The 21,399-nt window shown below is 36.3% G+C and overlaps 2 protein-coding genes across 2 annotated transcripts in view; one reads left to right on the forward strand and one right to left on the reverse strand.

The window, feature by feature from the left end:
• LOC115918801 (probable E3 ubiquitin-protein ligase HECTD4) overlaps window positions 1-2,655 on the forward strand; it is a 49,564-nt gene extending 46,909 nt beyond the window's left edge. Inside the window, exons 20-23 of the mRNA XM_030991197.1 lie at window positions 561-713; window positions 1,102-1,289; window positions 1,896-2,091; window positions 2,359-2,655. Of these exons, the coding sequence (XP_030847057.1) occupies window positions 561-713; window positions 1,102-1,289; window positions 1,896-2,091; window positions 2,359-2,655 (834 nt within the window). The remainder of the gene's footprint in view (window positions 1-560; window positions 714-1,101; window positions 1,290-1,895; window positions 2,092-2,358) is intronic.
• Window positions 2,656-11,162: 8,507 nt separating this feature from the next.
• Window positions 11,163-19,897, reverse strand: LOC115926801 (E3 ubiquitin-protein ligase RNF185-like). The gene is made up of 6 exons (XM_030992178.1): window positions 19,812-19,897; window positions 16,572-17,216; window positions 14,729-14,860; window positions 14,151-14,205; window positions 12,683-12,803; window positions 11,163-11,354 (listed from the first exon to the last, which is right to left on the reverse strand). Exons 2-6 carry the CDS (start codon window positions 16,829-16,831, stop codon window positions 11,257-11,259), a joined length of 666 nt encoding a protein of 221 aa, XP_030848038.1. The 5' UTR covers window positions 16,832-17,216; window positions 19,812-19,897; the 3' UTR covers window positions 11,163-11,256.
• Between the last annotated feature and the right edge of the window lie 1,502 nt (window positions 19,898-21,399).

Consider the following 21,399-nt stretch of genomic DNA (forward strand, 5'->3'; position numbering starts at 1 on the left):
GGGTAAATAGTCGTTTGTGAAGTAGGCAACTTGCCGATCACTGCATAACACTGAGCCAACAGGTATTACGCTCCTATGCGTTCGTCCATGTGCTGCCCTCTATATACCCACTCATGAGCAACTTTAAAGTTCAGCACTTAATGCGTAAACTCTCCACTCCTCTGGGAAAGCATGCCAGTAAGTGGCACTTTCATACAAATATGTGCACACAGTGCTGTTGATATCTTGCGTGGTCCCGATTAAACCGTAGTTTCCAACCAGGATGTATTTTGGCAAATGTTTTGCTGTTGTCACGAGTTAACAATACAGGAAAAGGGGTTGGCAGTGGATATAAGTAGATTTGTTGGTTATTTTGAAAACAAGACGTTTGCAAATTTGTGTGTCCTTATCATCTGCAAAAATATATGTACATGTATGGGAAAATATTGGCTTCATCTGTAATCTCCTTCTTTGAAAGAGCTTGCCCTTAGGAATGTACTTTGGAAACAGAAATATGTCACATTGTCACCACATAAATGCTGTGAATCTACATCATCTTCGATCTCCTTTAATTGTATCAGCTTCTTGGTATAGCCATGAGGGCTGATATACCCTTAGCCCTGGACCTATTGCCTAGCTTCTGGAAGTGCCTGGTCCAAGAACCGCTAGACCCAGACCAGGACCTAGCCGAGGCTGATATTGCGACTCACAGATTCCTTCAGAAGATGGAGCAGGTTAGTTTATCAGATGAGGTTTGGTATTTGATAAAATCTTGTGAAGATTAGTTTGTTCATAATAATAATAATGCTCAGTTTTTATTATTACTATCAAGTTCTTCTGCATGTTACATTTCACATGTTACATTTACTCATCTTAATTTCAACTAAATAAGATTGTTTGGAGTTAACTCAAAGTACTCAACGAGTCAACTTAATAACCAGAAACCTTCTTTCCAAATCAATGAAATGCACTTAAACTTCAAGGTCTGGACATCACTTGATCGAGACGGAGAAGCATTTATTTTTATTCAAAAATGCATTTCCGATTACTTTCATTTCAGGTAATCTTGTGCTAGGTTATTATGAGTTAAAAGCAATCTTTACTCCCTTCCCTTTTGTACAGGCACAAACTGAGGAGGAATTCTCAGCTGTGTGTTCAGTCATTGTGGCTGCCTATCTCCATCATCATGACCAGGACTCCCTCTCCAGTCCAGGAGCAGCGTGCGCTGGAATGAGCCTTCATTTTGAGTATCCTAACATGATGGGAGATCTGGTGGAACTCTGTCCCAACGGTCATGAGATTCCTGTCAGGTGAGGTTTCACTTCTTTTTATTTTGTACTTGAGATCCCTGCTTCCGAGTGCTTTGTCCTGATGATTTTACGTTTCAATTTGGTTGTTGCCAGATGGTATTGAAGGGAGAGTGTTTGTCGTACCACTCTCTTCAACAGGTTAACCAAAATGTTCCCAATGCGGAAAAAAAGAAAAAGTCCTCCGATTTTAGATTTGTTAAATGAATTTGAGATCAATTGTGTAGGCGTGGTTTAACTGAGCCCTGTAGTTTTTCAAATGGAGTGAAATTCGGCCAATCCTAAAAACATAACAATCCTCTGTAAGGGTGCCCCCTAGCCTGCTGCTCCATTTTCTTGCATGTTGAGTTATGTGTGTTGAAAATCTATCACAATTTCTTGATAATAATAATAATAAAAACGTTACTAATCATAATAAAGCGCTTACCATCAAAGTCTCTAAGCGCTTTAACAAACAAAATAAACTGATAAATAATTACATATTAAACTGAACAAAAAAGTTCAAATATACCTACAAATTACAACACATATGGAATATCAAAGTGAACAGAGTTAGTTAATCATCAAAAGCAATTTTGAATAAATGTTTCTGTTTCTTTCAAATAACAGCTGGAGCAATCGTAGAGAGTACATCGCTGAGGTTCGGGAGCTTCGCCTGAGAGAGCTGGTCTGTCCCGAGAGGATGTTGGCCATCCGCTGCGGGCTAGCGTCCATCGTCCCTCACCGTCTCCTCTCCATCATGACCCCAGCGGACATGGAGCTCAGGATGTGTGGAAGACCACATGTGGACCTGGCCATGCTCAAGGTCAGTACTGTCCTCTGTATCCTCAAGCACTTTGTTGTAAACCATTGAACAAGTGTCCCAAAAATGCCATCTAATTCATACAGTTTGACTAATTGTGCCCAAGTTGTCCTGTATCTCCAAGGAGAAACATACGACATGCGGTGTTCCGCAAGGGACAAAGCTGGGCCCGCTGATGTTCCTTCCTCTCGTAAATGATGCTGCATTGCGTCGTGTACATTCATCTAGAACTTAACATAAATGCATATTTTTTCTCTTGATTGCTTCTAGGCTCACACCATGTACCAGGTTGGTTTGGTGGAGACAGACACACACATTGAGTTCTTCTGGCAAGCCTTGGAGAGTTTCTCCCAGGAGGAGCTCAGCCGCTTCATCAAGTTTGCTTGCAACCAGGAGCGTATCCCCAGCACCTGTCCCTGCAGACAGGGGGGCAACGACGCCGCCCATGTGCCACCCTACCCCATGAAGATAGCCCCGCCCGATGGACCTGGTGGTAAGTCTTTTGATGGGAATCATTCAGTAATCCAAAGCTCTTTGGAAATGCATAGAGATGTTGTTAATATGTGATGTTATACAAGAATCAAATATTTTATTACTACGTCAAAATATACATAAATATACATTTTAAGATTATTATGGATAGTATATATACAGGGACATGAACAAATATGGTATTCTAACTTTTAAATCTCAAGTTGTAGTACAAAATCAAAAAGTAGCTTTTCATCTTGCCCTCATCAGAGTATGTATATGTATTATTTTCAATCACATAAATGTTGGAATTTTCTTCTTTCCAAAATTAGTCTGTGTAGTTTGAAAATTTGCCCATTGTTATGTTTTTTTGTTCTGCTCTTACCAAGCTTTCAGGTGGAAATTTGAATGTGACATCAATATTTTATTTAGGATGAGGCCACTTAATTGTTATTCTAGTCCACATTTTTTGTTTACTTTAGAAAATTCTTCAAAATATTGTTTGACCATTCTCTCTCTCTCTCTCAACCTCAACCTCTCTTTCTCTCTCAACCTCTTTTCCTGTGTCTCTACAGGATCACCAGACCAGCGCTTCATCCGTGTAGAGACGTGCATGTTCATGATCAAGCTACCACAGTACTCAACCCTGGCTGTCATGAAAGAGAAGCTACTGTATGCCATCAACTGTAGGGAAGACCCACTCAGTGGATGATGATATGTCGCAGTCTCTCTTAGTGGTTGGCATTCAGAGATGACAGATTTCTATCAGAATGCCATCATGATTAATCATATGAGAAATGAGTCAATGATTGGATTTCCGTGTTTTACATTTCATCATCATTAGGCATTCATGATCCACAGCTAGTCATTAGAATGCGATCAGCAAAAGATTTCATAGTTTATCATCAGCCTTTATTCATGATTCTCACGTTATCATCAGAATGCATTACATTTCGTAATCAACAGTTCATCAGAATGTGTTCATAGTATAGGCGCTTTATCAGCAGAATGCATTCATGATTCACACTTTATCATCAGAATGCATTCATGATTCACACGTTATCAGAATGCATTCAAGATTCACAATTTTATCATAATGCATTCAATTATCACCAGAATGCATTCATCAAGAGAATGCAATCATGATCCAAAGTATATCATGAAAATATGTATTGTACATCATCAGAATGCATTCATGATCCATCATTTTGAGAGCTGTACTATGTAGGTTTGATGTCTTTCAGTAGCAATTGTTTAGAGAGCAGTACAAGACAAAAACATCTTTTACCAAGTTACTGAGCTAGTGTTTAATTGTAGATTGAGATCTTAGTCATCATCCTTGAATATGTAGATACTTTGCTGAAGATGATATTTGAAATCAATCTTTGAAGTACTTAATGTTCATGTACTTGTAATAATCAAAGTCTGTGCTTAGAGTCACAATATAGTCACAATAAGAACAAAATAGAATTTGAATCTTTCTTTTTGGATTCAGACCACTTCTACAATTATGTGTATCGTAATCCCCTTTTCGTATTATGTGACTTCAATCATATTTTCTAGTATCTCTTGTGCTTTCAGCTGCGTAATACTAGATACCACACTCGATATCCAACTCTGAATGCTAGCCCAATTACTAAATGAACATTTAAACATTTACATATTCATACATGTATATTTAAAGGGAAATCCAGCCTTGATCTCAAACTACCGTAGGCAAAAGCAGAAAAATCAGAGAAGTAGACTGATAAAATTTTGAATGAAAGCGGACAAAAAAAAAAGAAAGTTACTGGTTTTTTAAAGTTGTAATCACTACAGGTATGGGCTCTTCAAATTGGTCTCTGGGATGTAGTAGTGGACAACTTTCCCATTTGTTCCAACACACAAAATGGAGGGACTGCATGCATGTTCCCAAAATCTCTGGCTCGTAACAAAGAAAAAGATCTACCCGTATTGACTTTACACACCCGACTTACCGGTATACTGAAAGGGGGGGAGGGGGTGCTGGGAACATGCATATGCATACCCTAAATAACACTGAGTGGAGGGGGGGGGGGGAGCAGATGAAGTATAGCAGGATTTTGAATATATAACGGGTGACTTTCTTACATGTAGATTGATTTGTGTGTTACAAGGATTTTTGAAGAAAACAATTTTTGGTATTTAAGTAAAAGTTTTGCTATGATTGTACTAACATGAAAGCAGCTATTGAAGTATGATTATTCATAGCCTGCGCAGAAAATGAGTGTGCACGTGAAACATAATAATGAAATTGTAGCTATTTGGCTAGAAAATTGAATCTTCCACAAAAATTATACACGTGAATAGTTGCCATAACTGGAATTACATGTACGCTAGAACCTTGTTAAAAGTCCATCGTACTGAAATTTGATGTTGGTAACACAATTCGTCTGAGGAGAAAGCTTGAAATTGCGTTTGATATACATATTTGTGTTGCAAACTCAATAGAGTTCTAGGTAGACCAAAGCTGTAATGTTAACATTATAGATTATGGAAAAACAATTGATTGGTTTAATTGAAAACCTAAAGTTTTTCAACCTTTAATTGGCTTGCAAACTTTTATATGGTACATAAGCAAATGCACCTATTGTTACCTCTATTTATTCACGTTATATATTTTTCTTTCAAATACTTATTACTTACATTGTACTCGAGATAGATTCTATGCCTAATTTAAGAATTAATCGTAGCAGAATTACACTTTTGAAAGTTCATTTATGATAATTGAATAAGAACTGTTGCCGGAGAAGGGATTAAGAAACCCAAAATTTAGCATTTTCTAGTAGAATAGCTCAATAGTTATGAATGGTATTAATCTGCTTGCATATTTTGAATGATTTATCTGATTATTTCTGTATTTTCTATACATGCAATATAGTATTTTAATAGTTGATTGATATGTTTCATTACCTAGTTAGATTTTGCATTTATGATGGTCTGAAATGTTAATATCTAGAGTTCTTTTTTTGTTCATAGTGAATATTTTATTGCCATTTAATATTACGATAATATTATTTAGATAATGTGTATTAAACATATATTTTGTGATTAACGGTGCAGGAATGTTAACATAGATTTACATGAACATGTATTTGTTTGATTTGTGTGCAAGATACATGTACGAGGCAATTGTTGATATTGTATGCAGTATTTGGTAAATGGGGAGGGGATGTTTTTTTGTAGAAGATGTTTTCTGTCTCAGTTTGAATATTTCTTTGTTACATTATGTTTACCAACTTACAGCTCGATTTATTTATGCATCCCTCATTGTGGTACAAGCCCGTTTTGGGGACAGAAAATTGGTATTTTGTTTGACCGTTTTGTACTAGATAGTTAGTGAAATACCCTTGTAGGTTGTCAGAAGGACTATTTATTTACATTTGAGGGATTGATTTTTGATAATTTGTGGATGAGAATAAATCATCAAAAATCAATCAAATCAAATTACTTGGGTAATTAGTACTTAAATGCATGTATATCTATTGTGTGATGTGTGAATTTTTTGAGGTGTTTGTTTTGCATCGAGCATTTAGCCTCTCAAGAGACTTGTGTATTAGCAATTAAGAGAGATTGGTCAATTATTGAAATAGATGTGATATGCACTGTGTCTGCGTGTATGAATGCAATGAATTTTGTTTTTAGAGCCAATTAGCTCTTTAAGAATCCTGGAAATGTATGAACTGCAAACAAGTGTTATTTGATTTATGTTTGCTTATTTTTTAGACAAGATGTATTTCCTATGAAACATCATAATTACATGTATGTAGACTGCATGTTTACATTTGGAATTGATTTTTTTTGTTGGTAGATATTTTATTGATATCAGTTGTGGGAATGTTTAACTTGAAATTATGATTATCCCGTTGCTTTCAGTAACGTGCTAGGTATTGGTAGTGTGGTGTAGGACGGATTGAAGAAGAGGTATATTGGAAGTATAGTGGAGCGCTGTAACTTTGTACAACATGTATATATTCACAGTATGTTGACTGTAGTCAGAGGTGTATAATAAATGAAATTTCACATAAGATATATGGCTTGATTTTGTACTTTCATTTAAGCTTTGGGACGCCTGAGCCTTGAGCACATATCGACGGGGAAAACTGCCTTTAAACAAACATAACAAATATTGCTCCATACGTGTATACATGTATGGGTAGTTTGGGACAATAAATTTCGATTCAGAGCCATAAAACATTCACCCAATAGAAGAATTCATATTTTGTCAACGCCTAATTAAGGGGATAGTTGAGTTCTGTTTTCAGACCGCAAATGCCTTCAAAGTGCATGGTTATTGCTCTTATTCTTATCTAATTTTTTAATTAAAAATAACAAAACATGAGCCAGCTAATTGTGGGTAATATATGCAACGCGAAAATGCCAACAAAAAAGCCAACATCGGCATTGGCTGAAATACAACGTAAAAGGCGTTACTTCGTTTTTTTCAACGTTTTTTTCAAATTTTTCAAAATATCTAATATTTGTGGTGGTACACAAGTATTAGAAATTGTTATATTTCAGCCGTCTCTAAACCGATTTTGATCAAACAAAGATGATTTTGTCGTTTAAATATTATGTTCTTCCAAATTTGCCACTCAGTTTTTCATTATCTCTCTCAAAAAAAAAAATTTGTGTAGTGCCCTCTGCAACAGAACTGAACTATCCCTTTAAGCAAACAGATCCTGATTAATTTTTTGAAATTATCTTTTAAATGAGATCTTTGCCCAGCTAATCACTGCAATCAGATTTGATTATCTGCATATACAGTACTGTACATATGCTCATTCAATTTCAAAGGGCGGTCAGTGGCTATGTTGTAGAGTACATATGGTAATGCCTCGATTACATACTATCCCTTTTTTCGCTAACTTCATGAGCCTCACAAAACAATAAGCTATACGTACAAAAAGTTTAATGTCCGTGAGATAATGTATTTCTCTTTTTATTTTGATCAACATCTCATACATAAATATGTATGTACATTACATAGAACAGAACTTCCTCTGATATAAACATACATGTACATTTATAATATATTCATCTAAATATTATTGTTGCCAATTTGAAGGTCGACATGCAATTCTAAAAGGTCGGTCACACCGCCAAACTGACCGATTCTTGGACGTTCGAGGTAAATGTAATCCTGTGTGTGGTATGGGGGTCGGTCTGGGGTCAGACTTGTTGGTTGTGACTGGGGTATAAAAATGTGACACCAGGGGGGTGTTTCACAAAGCCTTTTTTTCAATGACAAATAAAAAAAAAATTGTGAAAATCTGCTGATAACCAATCAGAAGCAAGGATTTCACTAGCTTATATTAACAAAAACTGTCATTTGTCACAGATGACAAGTTTTGTGAAACACCCCCTTTCCGAGAACCAGAAGAATTTAACAACTTTTGACACGAGCTATTAAATGCCATTTAGGCTCTCAACCCAAAATATGTGATATACATGTAAAGCTTTAGGTCCATGGCAGGACAATTATACATACATGTATAAATCCATTTATTTACCTACGGGACCAGTAAAGTATTCAGTAATCCGTGGGTTTAAAATCCTAGAATAACAAAATAAAATCAATTAAAAAAAACAGATCCTCTTGAATTCTGGTAATGACAGAAGATAAATCCAACATCACAGCAGGAATTTCAACTGAATATTGAAAACTAAGAAGAAATCATATCTGCTACATCATATTTAGGTAATAAATCATACAGTATAATAGCCGAGTGATGAGCAGTTAAGGAGATAAATATTGAGCTTTCATCCTGACATGCTTTTACGACGCTTGCTTCTGCGGCAAATGATTCAAGTCCATTTCCCACACTTACCAATGACTTCCAACCCTAGACCCAACACTGTACCTAACCCTAAACTCTTCCGGGTAATCTAAAAAACCCCAATTGCAACCCTAACCCTAACCCTATAATTTGACGAATAAAGCCCGGAACCTTGTTGGAACAAATGTCGGATAACCATAAATTCTTACTTGTAATAGTAAATGTAAGGCTCAAAATAATATGCTATGCAAACAATGCTTTTAACTTGAACACTTTTCTGTCATTAGCTGATAGATAAGATGAATTGAAATGGCAGAATATATACATGAACTCTTCATGTCTTGCCCTTCAATTTGATCAGTGCCAGGAATTGATACATCATTTTTAATTGAGGGGTCGGCAAACAAAGTCTCCATGAAATATCACAACAAAATGGATGACAATGATATGCACTACTCTCTTTATGTTCCACTGCTTTTGAAGAAAGAACAAATTACTGAGATCATCACCAAGCAGAACCTAAACCTCTTCTGTGTTTTATCACAAGAAATACTTTGACAAAATAATGATTGTTGAAGAAGTAGTTACCGTATTACCTATTATAACTTAAAACCCATTATCAACAACAGTCCGTGGTTTGGAACCCAATGATTACACAATACCGTTATCACCAATCATGAAATAATTTGACAAAATAATGACAGCCATAGAATATTAAGGCAACACCAATCATTACACAAAGCCCCATATCAGCATTTTTCTTACAACTTGTTCCTGCTTTGGACGAAATCTGGAACATGCAATGAACTGCTGGGGAGTATTTCACAAAGCCTTTTTTCAATGACAAATGACAAAAATCAGTGACAAAATATGCTGATAACCAATCAGAAGCAGTTTCAGTAGCTTATAACGAAAATTGTCATTTGTCACTGATGACAAGTTTTGTGAAACGCCCCCCTGGAGTCGACCTTCGAATAAATACAGAGTCTACAGAATAGTTTTGCAGTCCAGGGCCCATCTTATAAAGAGTTGATATTGATCGCAACTTATTTGCGACTGATATCAATTGAAACTATGTACATGAGAGATAGGGGACTGCAAAAATGTGACTGATTAGAAGGACTTGCGCTTGATTTGGATCAATCACAACTCTTTATAAGACGGGGCCAAGGCAACCAGTTTGCAGGAAAGGAGGAATTAAACAGCACCATATTTCAACAATGTCATACATGTGGGAAAGAATATATTACATCTGAGAAATTATAACAATCATACTACATTTTAGCTCTTCAAAATGTGCTGCCATTGGTTTTGCACCTGGTGATATGTCAAGAAATTGTGAACAGCTCTACAATACAAAGTTAAGATTGTATATAGCATACTGAGACTATATTGTACCGACAAGCAAAATTCACTGTATCAAATATCAACAAAGTAACAAAATATACATGTATGCTTAAGATAATGGTTTCCATACATACCAAATACTTCCAGGTTACTTTTCTTTGCACAACCTTTTTCAAAGTGGTAACCCATTTTCACATGGTATACCCAGACAACTTTCATGAATTGTAGGCATTGGCCTTTTAGGAATTTTGATGACAAGAAATATTTGCAATACTTATTGAACAGCAAAAATTCAGTGTTGCTACAAATCTGGACCATGAGCAAAATATGCCCCAGCTTTATGCACAATTTTTTTTTTTTTTACCAATAGACATGCCAATTCATACCCTGAGTATACCACGAAAAAGAAATTGTATATTAATTAAACTACAATATAATCAGAATATAAAATAAAGTATATAATCTAAATTCAACATATATAGACAGTTAGCAAGCTTCGACAGGGCACCCCCTAGATACGCTTTTTCCAACTGTACCGTTAAGAATAATATTTGACACAACCAATATACAATTCCAATTTCACCAGGACTGCCATCAAGCCACAATGGCTACTGTGTATTTAGTGCAGTAGAATTATATGTAAACAGATGACAGTAAATGTGTAGCCACCGTCAATATGAGGGATTTGCAAGACTGCAGTTATATGTATATGGGAATATATTAATGCTTTCAACAGAATCAGGCTATGAGTTAATTGTTGATGAGTGCTCTTTGGGTGTTCTTTGGCCATGGAATAATCTTTTTTATTGGTAAGAATTTTGCTCTTTCCATACCATATACATGTACATGTATGTTGAAGTCATGACGTTGTCAGGATCAGGCCTCCAAGACTCTCACTGGGCAGTGACATGTTTCATATGGGAGATTCTATGCATTGTGTCCCATACAACATACATGTACATGTATGACATTTATTAATTTCAACCCGAAATGAAATATCAAAATATCCACAGAAATTCTTGGCATGATTATCGACTATTACAGTCAAACCTGCTTTAGTAACCACCTGTCTACAAAGACCACACTTTTTGTTTCCCTTGAAAATGGTTTCTCATTGAAACATGTACTAAAAGAACCTGTCTACAAAGACCACTTTTTGTGTTTCCCTTGGGTGGTCGCTATAGACAGGTTTGACTGTAAATGGTTATTTCTGATACCCCTCACATAATGAAAAGGGAAAAAGAGGCTTTATATATATCATACAAGACATAATGCATGTAATCGCCCATAAGCTGCACTAGAGCGCACCTTCCATGCAAGGTACTTGCTCGAAAACATGAAGATGTGTGTGTGTGTGTGTGTTTTGCCCACAAACCATTTTCAGTGCTGTCGAGTGAGGCTCTTGAGAAGCGCCATCTACAGCCAGACTACGCCATCCTTCTGAAAACATACAATGAATTTTAACTGCACTAAATCGATGCAGTCGTAGGAGTCCCTGAAGAAAGCTTGGCTCAAAGCAGTAATGAGGTGGTCCCTCGAGGCTCAACAAATATCAAGCGACCAGCAACCAGAATACAAAGAGAAATGCAACCCACAGAAACACCTTGGATAAAAACTGCTCTTCCGGGTTGCTAGGAACTTGTGGACGGGCTGCAAGAGAAGAAAAAAAATTGAAGTGATTCCTTGGAAATTATACCTTGGCAATGGACTTAAAATTATACAAAACTATTTTGCCCCTCTGCAAGCCAATAAATGAGTTATGTTATAAAAAGGCTCTGTGCCGGTGTGGGTATTGATATGTTATTGACATGGTAATAGAGTGAGAGGATACAGAGATGATGAAGCAAACAGAGAAAAATAGAAGTTAATGACATTTTTTTTTAATACTGCTTATATTAATGGAGTCGGCTTACTACATGTACATGTACATGTGCTAGACTCCATATTTTCGCACTTGAAATTTCAATGTCAACTGTGGGTCATTATCGATAAAACACATTACAATGAAAAGTCTAATGCCAAATGTCATATTTACAATAAAAACAGCCAAACATCTGCACATATTGTTGTGTTTGCAATCCAAACTGTATATCTCGTGCTTACTGAGGACGTAGTCCCCTGATTGTAGATTGGAGCCGCCGTATTCAACGTACTATTGAAACCATAATTTCTGTCTTAAGTTTGCATTATTTAGGACTCAAACATAATACATATCAAAGTATACAACAGGTAAAATACAAAGTGTTATCCTCTTTCATACAATATCATATACTGTTATGTGATGATGAGACGACCATTAACATTCATCAATACTTTATCAATACTTCTACAGGAAGCACACAGGAAGTTAAAATGTTCACAAATTTCGCACTTTCACTTTCTTCATAACCATGACTTATACAGTACAACTTCCATGTAAGTCAGGATGCACAATCCACTCAACAATATATGACTATTTACATTATTCAAAGAAAAAAGAAATTTAGCGGCAGTCATGTACTGATAAAAGTATGCAAAAGAACATTTGGACAATGCACATGTACTTACAACAATGAAATGGAGTGCATTTATATCATAAAAATACAAAAAGAAACATGAGATTGTCTAGGAAAATTTTCCCCATTTGCCCATGGTCAAATAATTTAATGATTTCAAAATCTTTACAATAAAATATAGTCAAACCTGCCTTTAATACTGGCCACCTCTCTATAAATGCCACCAGTCTACAGTGACAATGCATTTTGTCTCCCTCATAAGAGAGAGAGAGAGAGAGAGAGAGAGAGAAAGAGAAAGAAAGAAAGAGAGAAAGAGAAAGAGAAAGAGAAAGAGAGAGAGAAAATATGTGTTGTAGAACCTGTCCAGGAAGGCCACCTGTTTATAGTGGCCACATTCTGTGTTTTCCGTGGTGGTCTTAATAGACAGGGTTGACTGTATTTCTTGTGTGAACCATGACTGACCCCCGTCTATTTCATACTTACGTGGATGACCAACTCTGCCGTCTCCTAGATTGAATGTTGAAGCAAAGAAACCGAAAGGAAAGGCACCAATACCGAAGGACATGTGGAAACCACCGTCTCCAAAACCAAAACCTTGGAAGGGCTGCATGGATAACAACAAAAAATAAATGGAATAAATATTCTTCTTCAAGAAGAGAAACAAAGATACTGATACTGTGACTTAACTTACTTACATACATGTATATATATTTGAACAAACAATCATGGTGTTTAATTTTCTTCAATTTGTTTTAAACATAAGATAAGGACTATGGAGCTCTAGAACTTGTTCTCAATATACCATTTTTCAAAATGTACTCAAATTTGTGCATTTTTTGAAAAATTGAAGAGTTATTAAATTCACCTGTTACAAATACCGGTAACTGTATTTCAATAGTCAAAATACAAATGGCATACATTAGTTATTGATAGGTTGGACAATGCATCATGTATGAAATTTGTATTCTGATTATTGAAATACAGTTATTCATAACAGGTCGTCGCTTGCCTGGCAGAAGGGCGTTAGCCCGAATTTCAGGTCAATAATGAAACTTTAAGCAGAAGGGCGTTAGCACTAAATCACCTCAAACTTTTATAAAACTGACTTATTTCTGAGGAAAACTTGTGGCCGTGTTCTACTACAACATTTCTATTAGTCTTTATATTAGTCTCGGGACGGAAAGCAGTTTAAATATAAAACAAATCTTTAAATGTGAATAAGTTGAAAAGTAGTTTTCGAGTCTCTTGCGCGCTAACGCCCTTCAGCCACCCAGCTGACGAGGTGTCTGAACTAATGTGTAACAAGGCACTTTAACAAAAATGAATGCATTAAATTTGATTTGATTGTACATCATGGAACTAGCATATTGTGTACAGTGATCCAATAGTTGCCTCAGGCTTTATTTCATCAAAGACAGAGCTAGGGTTTAAAGGCTTAACAGTTAGGAATGGGTCTGGTGTTGAAGTTGGAAAATTGGGTTTGTGACACTTATGGGGTGTTGCAAGAAAGTTGAAATCAATTGCAAATCCCCAAGGCACGCGTCGCCTTTTTATTTTTTATTTGCGATTAATTGCAAATTTGCAATTGATCGCAACTCAACTTTCTTGCAACGCCCCATTAGTAAGAGAGAGAGAGAGAGAGAGAGAGGGGGGGGGGGGGATAAAAGCTAGATCTTGTTAGCTAAATTAATTGTTAAATCTTTAATCCGTACAAAATCCTAGGAAATTTAGGAGACTAGCGGGGTGCTGCAAGAAAGTTGAGTTGCAATCCATTGCATCAATTGCAAATTTGGGAACTTGCAATCAATGGCAACTTTCTTGCAATGCCCCATTAGTGTAGATATTGAACACAAAGCCATCGTCACTAAAGCATGTTCTTTGTACACTTTAGAACTGTTGTAACATTGCAAAGAGGGCGAGGGGGGGGGGGACATACAAAGACAGTGCTTACCCCTTGTGTTTCTGGTTCGAGTCTTTCCCCCTGTGGTCTTGGCGGCATCTTTTCTCTGAAGTCGCAAAGAAAGAGAGAAAAAATAAGATCATGGTCTTTCTAAGGTAGTTCAACCCACTTGCCTGCTACCAAACGGCAACCAAACCATTAAAGTGGCAGTCAAATGAAAGTCAACAACATTCAACCAGCCAAGTTCACGATTATTGCTTTCAAACTATGACCAAGCGGACATGAGGTTGAGTAGTATGTCGGAGACCAACTAGTACAAGAGAAAATAACACAGCCCGTTAAGATCATCCTTTTAGCTTCTATTTATATTACTATGTGTTCCCTTAGCTTCCAATTTCCCCTTTCTATTTAATCTTGCGATTCATTCTGCACAGTTCTGGTGAGTGCTTGATGAATGCAAGACCGAAAGCTTCAGTACATGTCTGTATTTGTTGGTATTCTTTTAAAAAAATACTATATGCCCAATCCAAACACTATAAAGCAAATCTGTAGATGTACATGTAATTACCCCCTTTTTGACTTGTAACTGCTGAAGCTTTTACAATAAGAAACCAATTTCACTTAAATACCTGGGATCTTGTTGATTTGTACTCCCCCGTCCATACAATGGAATGACCTTGTCTCTGCTGATGCCCGCTTTGCATACTGGACACACTTGTCTGTTTGGTCTGGTCTCAAGCCACTGGTATAGACAGGGCCAACTGTAAGAGAATGATATTGAAATACATGTATTTTAAAGTTAAAGGTAAAGACCAGTTCTGGTCATGCAATTGCATTGTGAAAGAAATGTTGTGGAATCGATCAGAAAAGGTTGATCATCTACTTTAGCATATACATGTAGTGTACATGTAAGTATTGGTGTGTACTGCAAGGTTCTGGAATCATCAAAACGATAAGAAATTTGGCCCAGTCTTGGTAGAGTTACAAGCACTGTAAACAGAAAGATGTATACTACGCGATACATTTTTAGATCTATCCGGACTGGATAGCTATAATAATTTACCAAATATATCACTTAGTAGGTGGTTTCCCAGCAAAATTTGTATCCTCACGTATTAGTCAAAACATATTCTTTCACATGATTGGTAAAAGGAACTTTCATTTCATTTTTTGAGAGGGGGGCGTTTCCAAAACTGGTCTATACCTTTTAATAATTCATACAATATCATTGCAGCCAAAGGCTAAATTTTCAAAATCTTTTACAGGGTAACTAAAAATACAAAATATACAGTCATAACAATCATACAGTGTTTGTATAAAATGTCACTTCACTATAGGAGGTGCCATGGCTTTGGTCTTATTATCTCGCACCCCAGGGCAACGTGTCTGACACGGCCGGTTGTAGCAACTACTCCAAAGATCAAGATTACATTAATCTTGATCTAAGGAGACACGAATGAACGAACGATCGAGAGGTCCCTGGCTCAAAACCAAATCGATGCGCTCATACCCTTTGGTGAATCATAAATCCTCATTACCAAGTCCCTCAGAGAGGACTTACAGCAGTCGTTCCCCTGGTTGTTTACTCTTAGCAATCATCAGGTACATGTACATGTACATGTATATTAAAACAATCATCATCAAACTATACAGTATGTCAACATTCAGGAGGGTCTACTGTAATTTTGCATGATCTATTTTAATGTTATGAGTTGTTTTGTCACGTCATGTCTTATCTTATTAGGTCAGTTTCCTGTCCTTCGTGTCCCGTTTTGTACATGTAATTCTGTTCTTTTTGTATATTTCAACTATTTAAATACTTTTAAAGGGTTTATAAAAATATGTTATTATATTATATCTATTTTTACTCTGATTATTAAGACAATTTGAAATGATTTATGAAAATAATATTTATATTACATTATTATTGGGAACCTACAAAAACAAGCTACCTATGCTTTCCAGTAGGTTCCAGTTTCATTTCATAATTTTGAACTTACTTTGTAAACTATGTTCTTTATTGTGCAAACAATTGTTATATGAAATGAAAAAAAATTGATCAATCAATCAATCAATACCCAAACCCTTAATAAAAATAATAATTCCGCTTTTACATAGCGCTTAATACATCTATGATGTCTCTAAGCGCTTTAATTACAGAATTACCCCGGTCATTGGATTCAATACTTGGCCGCACACACTGTGTGCACAATCTCCACTCCCTGGGGAGCTTCCAGCCAGGCGTTACTTGATGCTCAAAAACTGTTTGACCAACAATACCTGTACACCTAACCTATCGCCCAGTCACAAACCAAGCCCTAACTCGCTCCATCTTGGACAAAAAATAAAGCCCCGAGCAAATGGCGATTCAGCGTAGTTTGTCACAAATCATCCTACCTTATCTTTGATTTTAATCTATTCCAATCTAATTTCCCATTCGGTTGGAGCAAAAAAAGACTGTAAAAAACTCACCAGAATAAATGCCCGCATCTACTGACGACTGCATCCTTGGCAGTATCAAGACAAATGTTGCATTCAAACAAGCTCTCTTGGCTAGTGGAATCTTCCGTGGAAGCCGATGCTCCGTTGCTAGGTTTTTGGTTACCGTCCTCTGTACTGTTACTAGCCATGGTTGGGTTATAAATTGCAGAGTCCTTTCCTCTATTTTTGTCAATAAATGTAATTAATGATGAATTATCTATCTGCTGCTCATCAACTGAGTGTTGAATCATTCATAATGGAGACTATAACGCCATGTTGATGTTGATGACTGCTAGTATGGTTTTTCATCGGAAGATTAACTTTAATATGCTAACGGCACCTGTGCCGATGTTATCCCTCTTTGTTGAAAAACGGAGGCGTCTTTACCCGAAGTGAAGAACTCAGTGGAAACCTATGTATATCTCTCGGAAGCTAGCGTTCTCTTAGATATCCATTGAATGAAGAGCACACTCAAAACTAAAGAAGAAAGTGAGGGTTCCATCCAAAAGGAGCTCTTTCTGATGCTCAGACGTGCAAACAGAAAGGTCATCTCATTTATCACTATGTAGTAGAAAATCTTGAATGTTTGGTGAGGAAGTTGCTTTCTCGATTTATGACCTTCTTCAGTACATGTACCTGTGATGTACAGTGTATGAAAGACAGAGAAAAAAAGGTCTTCATTATTTAAAAGGCAAGTTACATGAATACACGAATAACCAGTTAAATCAGTACTCTATATTGACCACTTATTTTCATGCTATTTATTATGTATTATTGAAAAAAAAAAAAAAACTTGTACTTTGTTTTCCAATGTATAGCCTATGTAACAACATGAGAAATGAAATGAAATGAAATTAAATATATAAACAGAAATATATTTTTAAGGGGTATGCTGAATATAGATGTGCTTTAACTGCATAGTAAATACAGACTGTAGTTCCATTCATTTAAATTTGTGAGCAGTGTTTAATAGTAATTCAATCACATTTGTATGGTATATTTCTAGACCTTTGCATTGTTATTATTATTGAAATAAATTGAATTAAATTCATTAAAAACATGAAATGGAGCTCAAGGCTGATATTGTCTGTTTTACAAATACTTATAATTAGCTTCCAATAATGCTGAATGATTTTGGCAACATTGCTCAAAACCGTGAGCATTTCAATTCAGTTAATAAGTCAATAAAAGTGGTAAAAATTTGAAAGAACAATGAACTTGTCGACACATATTAACATATCATACTAGGGTGTCTGAACGATTTTTCAATTTTCAATTTGGGATCGTTTTTCACCATTTTTGTTTGATATTTGAATAAAAAATGTAATCAGAATAATACATTTCAAATTTGAAGTCTCACCGATGTTTCTATCAAAAGATACATTACAGCCCCTCCAAAACGCTGGTAAATTCATATCTTTTTGGTCAGAATCGACGAAAAAGACGTTCACGCAGAGTGATGTTATTTTGCTAAATTAAGCCAAACAGCTGTATCGCGCGATATGCAAGCGTATGCATATCGTACGCATGTTGCTAAGCTGAATGCGCGACTTTCAGCTTGAGCCACGTCGTCTCTGCGATACCTGCCATTGACTAGTATGGCTGGCCGTTTGCACCAAAAAACCCGGAAGTGAATACACGTTATAGTCAATGGCAATATCGCAGAGACAACGTGCACGTTGTCTCTGCGATATTGCCATTGTCTATAACGTGTATTCACTTCCGGGTTTTATTGCGCGAATGGCTAGCCATACTTAAATTTACTATAATGTGTAATTGAATGTCAGGTTTTGTTTGTACGCGGAGATGTTACGCGATGTAACCATGGTTTGGACTGAGCGGAGAGCACGCCCCCTAATTAGCTGATCCACCAAATAGGGGGAAGGGTATTTTTAAACTGTAATCCTTTGTGATCCCTGGGGGCTAGCGAAAATATAAGCGTATAGAATTGTTCCTTAGGACTGGGCATACTTATCGATCGGGGCGTCATATCTCAAAAGTGGCAAACCTCAAAGATAGCCAGGACACAATGTTTAAATTGCCGTTTTGACCAAGATATTTTTAGAATTTCGAGATGACCCCCCTTTGGAAATATTGGAATTCACCTGCTCTTTCATATGACACCTTATTTATTGAGTATCACCTTCAGGATCACAACAGATAAAGGTTTAAATCTCGAATTGAAAAAAAAAAAGAAGACTGTTTTTGCATGGTCGCGCAATGCACATAGACTGCATAGGGATGCGTGCAATCTCTATGGGAAGAATTTTAGCACACAACACAACATCATACATGGCTATGGTTTTGCTTTTATCGCGCATTAATGACATGCATCGATTGGTCTTATTTACCAGTTGTATAGTCGTATTTGTTTCAAGTTTACATGATTTATGTTCAAAGCACAACATGCATAGACTACATGTAATAAAGTAGAAGCACGCGCATTTGACTTTTTTAACGCTTAAATTAAGCATCGTTGACTTGTAGTTTGGCCTTAAGTTAACCCTTAACAAAAACACTGACATTTAGCGTAACCTTCTTCGCTATGCTTATTCAATGGGCAAGTGGGGCAGCAGCAAAAAAATACTGTACAAAAGTACTATCGCAGTGTGATAGTACTTTTGGCTTTGCACACCCCTAGCTCACTCACGATGGTAAATATATCAATGATCATGTGACCTCGTTTAGACCAATCAGATTAAAAGATTCTTTGTAGGGTCTATGTGCTGGATATAAAGGTCAATACACAACTAGTCTAGGCATTGTGGCGTGCGCCTGTAATCCAGCTAAGTAAAAGCGGAAGTTACAAACTGATTCAGCCGAGGACGCAGGTTCGAAGCTGAGTCAGAGTCACGTCTTTCGGATGGTGACGTTTAAAGATCGGTCCCCAGAGGTAAAAAAATCATATCTGATTGATACACGTCTGTAAAAAACACAATGGACACACACACAATGACTCTCTAGAATATGCTTTGATGGAGTGTGCAGTGCCCACCTCCATACCGTCTCACCATCAACCCCCGGCCGACGCGACGCGCGCTCTGTGCAGTCTAGCCTAGGGCTTAGGCAGTGGCTGCAGCAGGCTGGCAGCTGACTGCATTCAAAGCTAAGGAGGCCGATAGGCATTACATTAGTACGCTCTTTATTGATTACTTATTCATATTATTTTCAAATTAACACTACAAAGATTTTAAGAATTACTACCAACAATGATTTTGAAAACTATCTTACCCTAATCGTTTGTGCTGAACACACTCCAGATCAAAAGACAGATATTTCGTAGTGACTTTACCTACTATGTTGCTGCTCAGTACATGATATTACGTGTTTGAGAAAACGCCCTCTTTAGGCTGAATATAGAGCGAAGCTAAGGGAGAAACCAGTCAAACCTGCGCCTAAGTGCAATGACCTAAAGAGTACCGAAGCTATGAGGTCATAAATATCTGTTTTTAGAAATTCTCAATTTGAACTTCATTTTCCGAAAGAGCATCAAAAAAAAAAGAGTCCATATGTCGAAAACCAGTCAGTGCAAGATTTTCCAAACCATTCTTTAGAATAACATGACCCAAGAACATGAGAAGCTGAGCTGTCGACCTCTTATAAACTCTCTTAATTTCTAGGACTTAAATTTTAAATCCATTTTGAGACTTAAAATATTTCAAGTCTTTGAGACTTAATAAATTGGAAATTCGACTAAAAGTTTTATCGAAACCAGCTTCTAGATATAAATCTTGGAAAGACTTAAACTTCTCGCCAATAAGATGTGCATATTTCCAGTTGCACCTGTTGATGACTGACTGTTGGCATATTTCCAGTTGAACCAGCTGACACCAATTAATTTGCATATTGAATATGGGGTGCGTGCAGATCTATGTTTTTTTAACAATTTTTCTGAATTAACAGCATATTTCTTAATTACTGATGATTTAGGTATATGCAATTCATTTCGAAAATACTACAAATATAAATTACAAGTTATTAGGACATTTCGCTACTTCGTATGAATTCCATTTAATTAAACATGAATAAGGGAAACATTAACTATAAACTAAAATAATTTCAATAAAATACAAGTATATGAAGAAAAAAATCGATTGATTAAATTATGTATAAGTCTACTTATTACCGATGCCTTTACATTGATAATACAGACGTACCAGTGTTGAAGTGTTGTTGCCGTTCAATTGGTTGGAAGTTTTACCAAATGGTTCTAATGGCTTAGCTAGACCAGTAAATCTAAAAGACTTGAAATATAAATACAATTGACTTAAACTTTAAATCTTTCAGGGACTTAAAATTTTAAGTCTTAGCTTAGATTTATTTTTGAAATGAATCCAAGAAAGGTTTAAAATAAATATTAAAAGACTTGAAATATAAATCCAATTGACTTAAATTTTAAACCTTTTCAGGGACTTAAAATTTCAAGTCTTAGCTTAGACTTATTTTAAATCCCAAAGGGTTCGTCACTAATATCAGTCTCTGTTAGATTTAAAAGTAAGACTTTAAGATTTAAAAATAAGACTTTCAAATTTAGAGAGTATTATTCGTCTTCATCTTCAGCTTCTTATGCTTTTAAGATGTTTTCTAACTTGGAGAAAGTTGATTTTGCAAGTGCAGGCGCGGATCAAGGTCATATTAGAAGCACCATACCGGTACCTATACAAGCAGGCACAATTTTGGAAAGGGGGCAGGCTCACGTCACGTCTCTTGTCCGATATCAAGTTCCCCGTTTTAATTAAGTTATACAATTTTTGACATTTTCTTCTGGGGGGGGGGGTGGCTGAAGCCTCTTGCCTCAAAAAGTAATTTTCTGGTTTCA

Source organism: Strongylocentrotus purpuratus, unplaced genomic scaffold, assembly GCF_000002235.5.
Source record: "Strongylocentrotus purpuratus isolate Spur 01 unplaced genomic scaffold, Spur_5.0 spur5_scaffold_2, whole genome shotgun sequence".
In the NCBI taxonomy this organism is placed as follows: domain Eukaryota; kingdom Metazoa; phylum Echinodermata; class Echinoidea; order Camarodonta; family Strongylocentrotidae; genus Strongylocentrotus; species Strongylocentrotus purpuratus.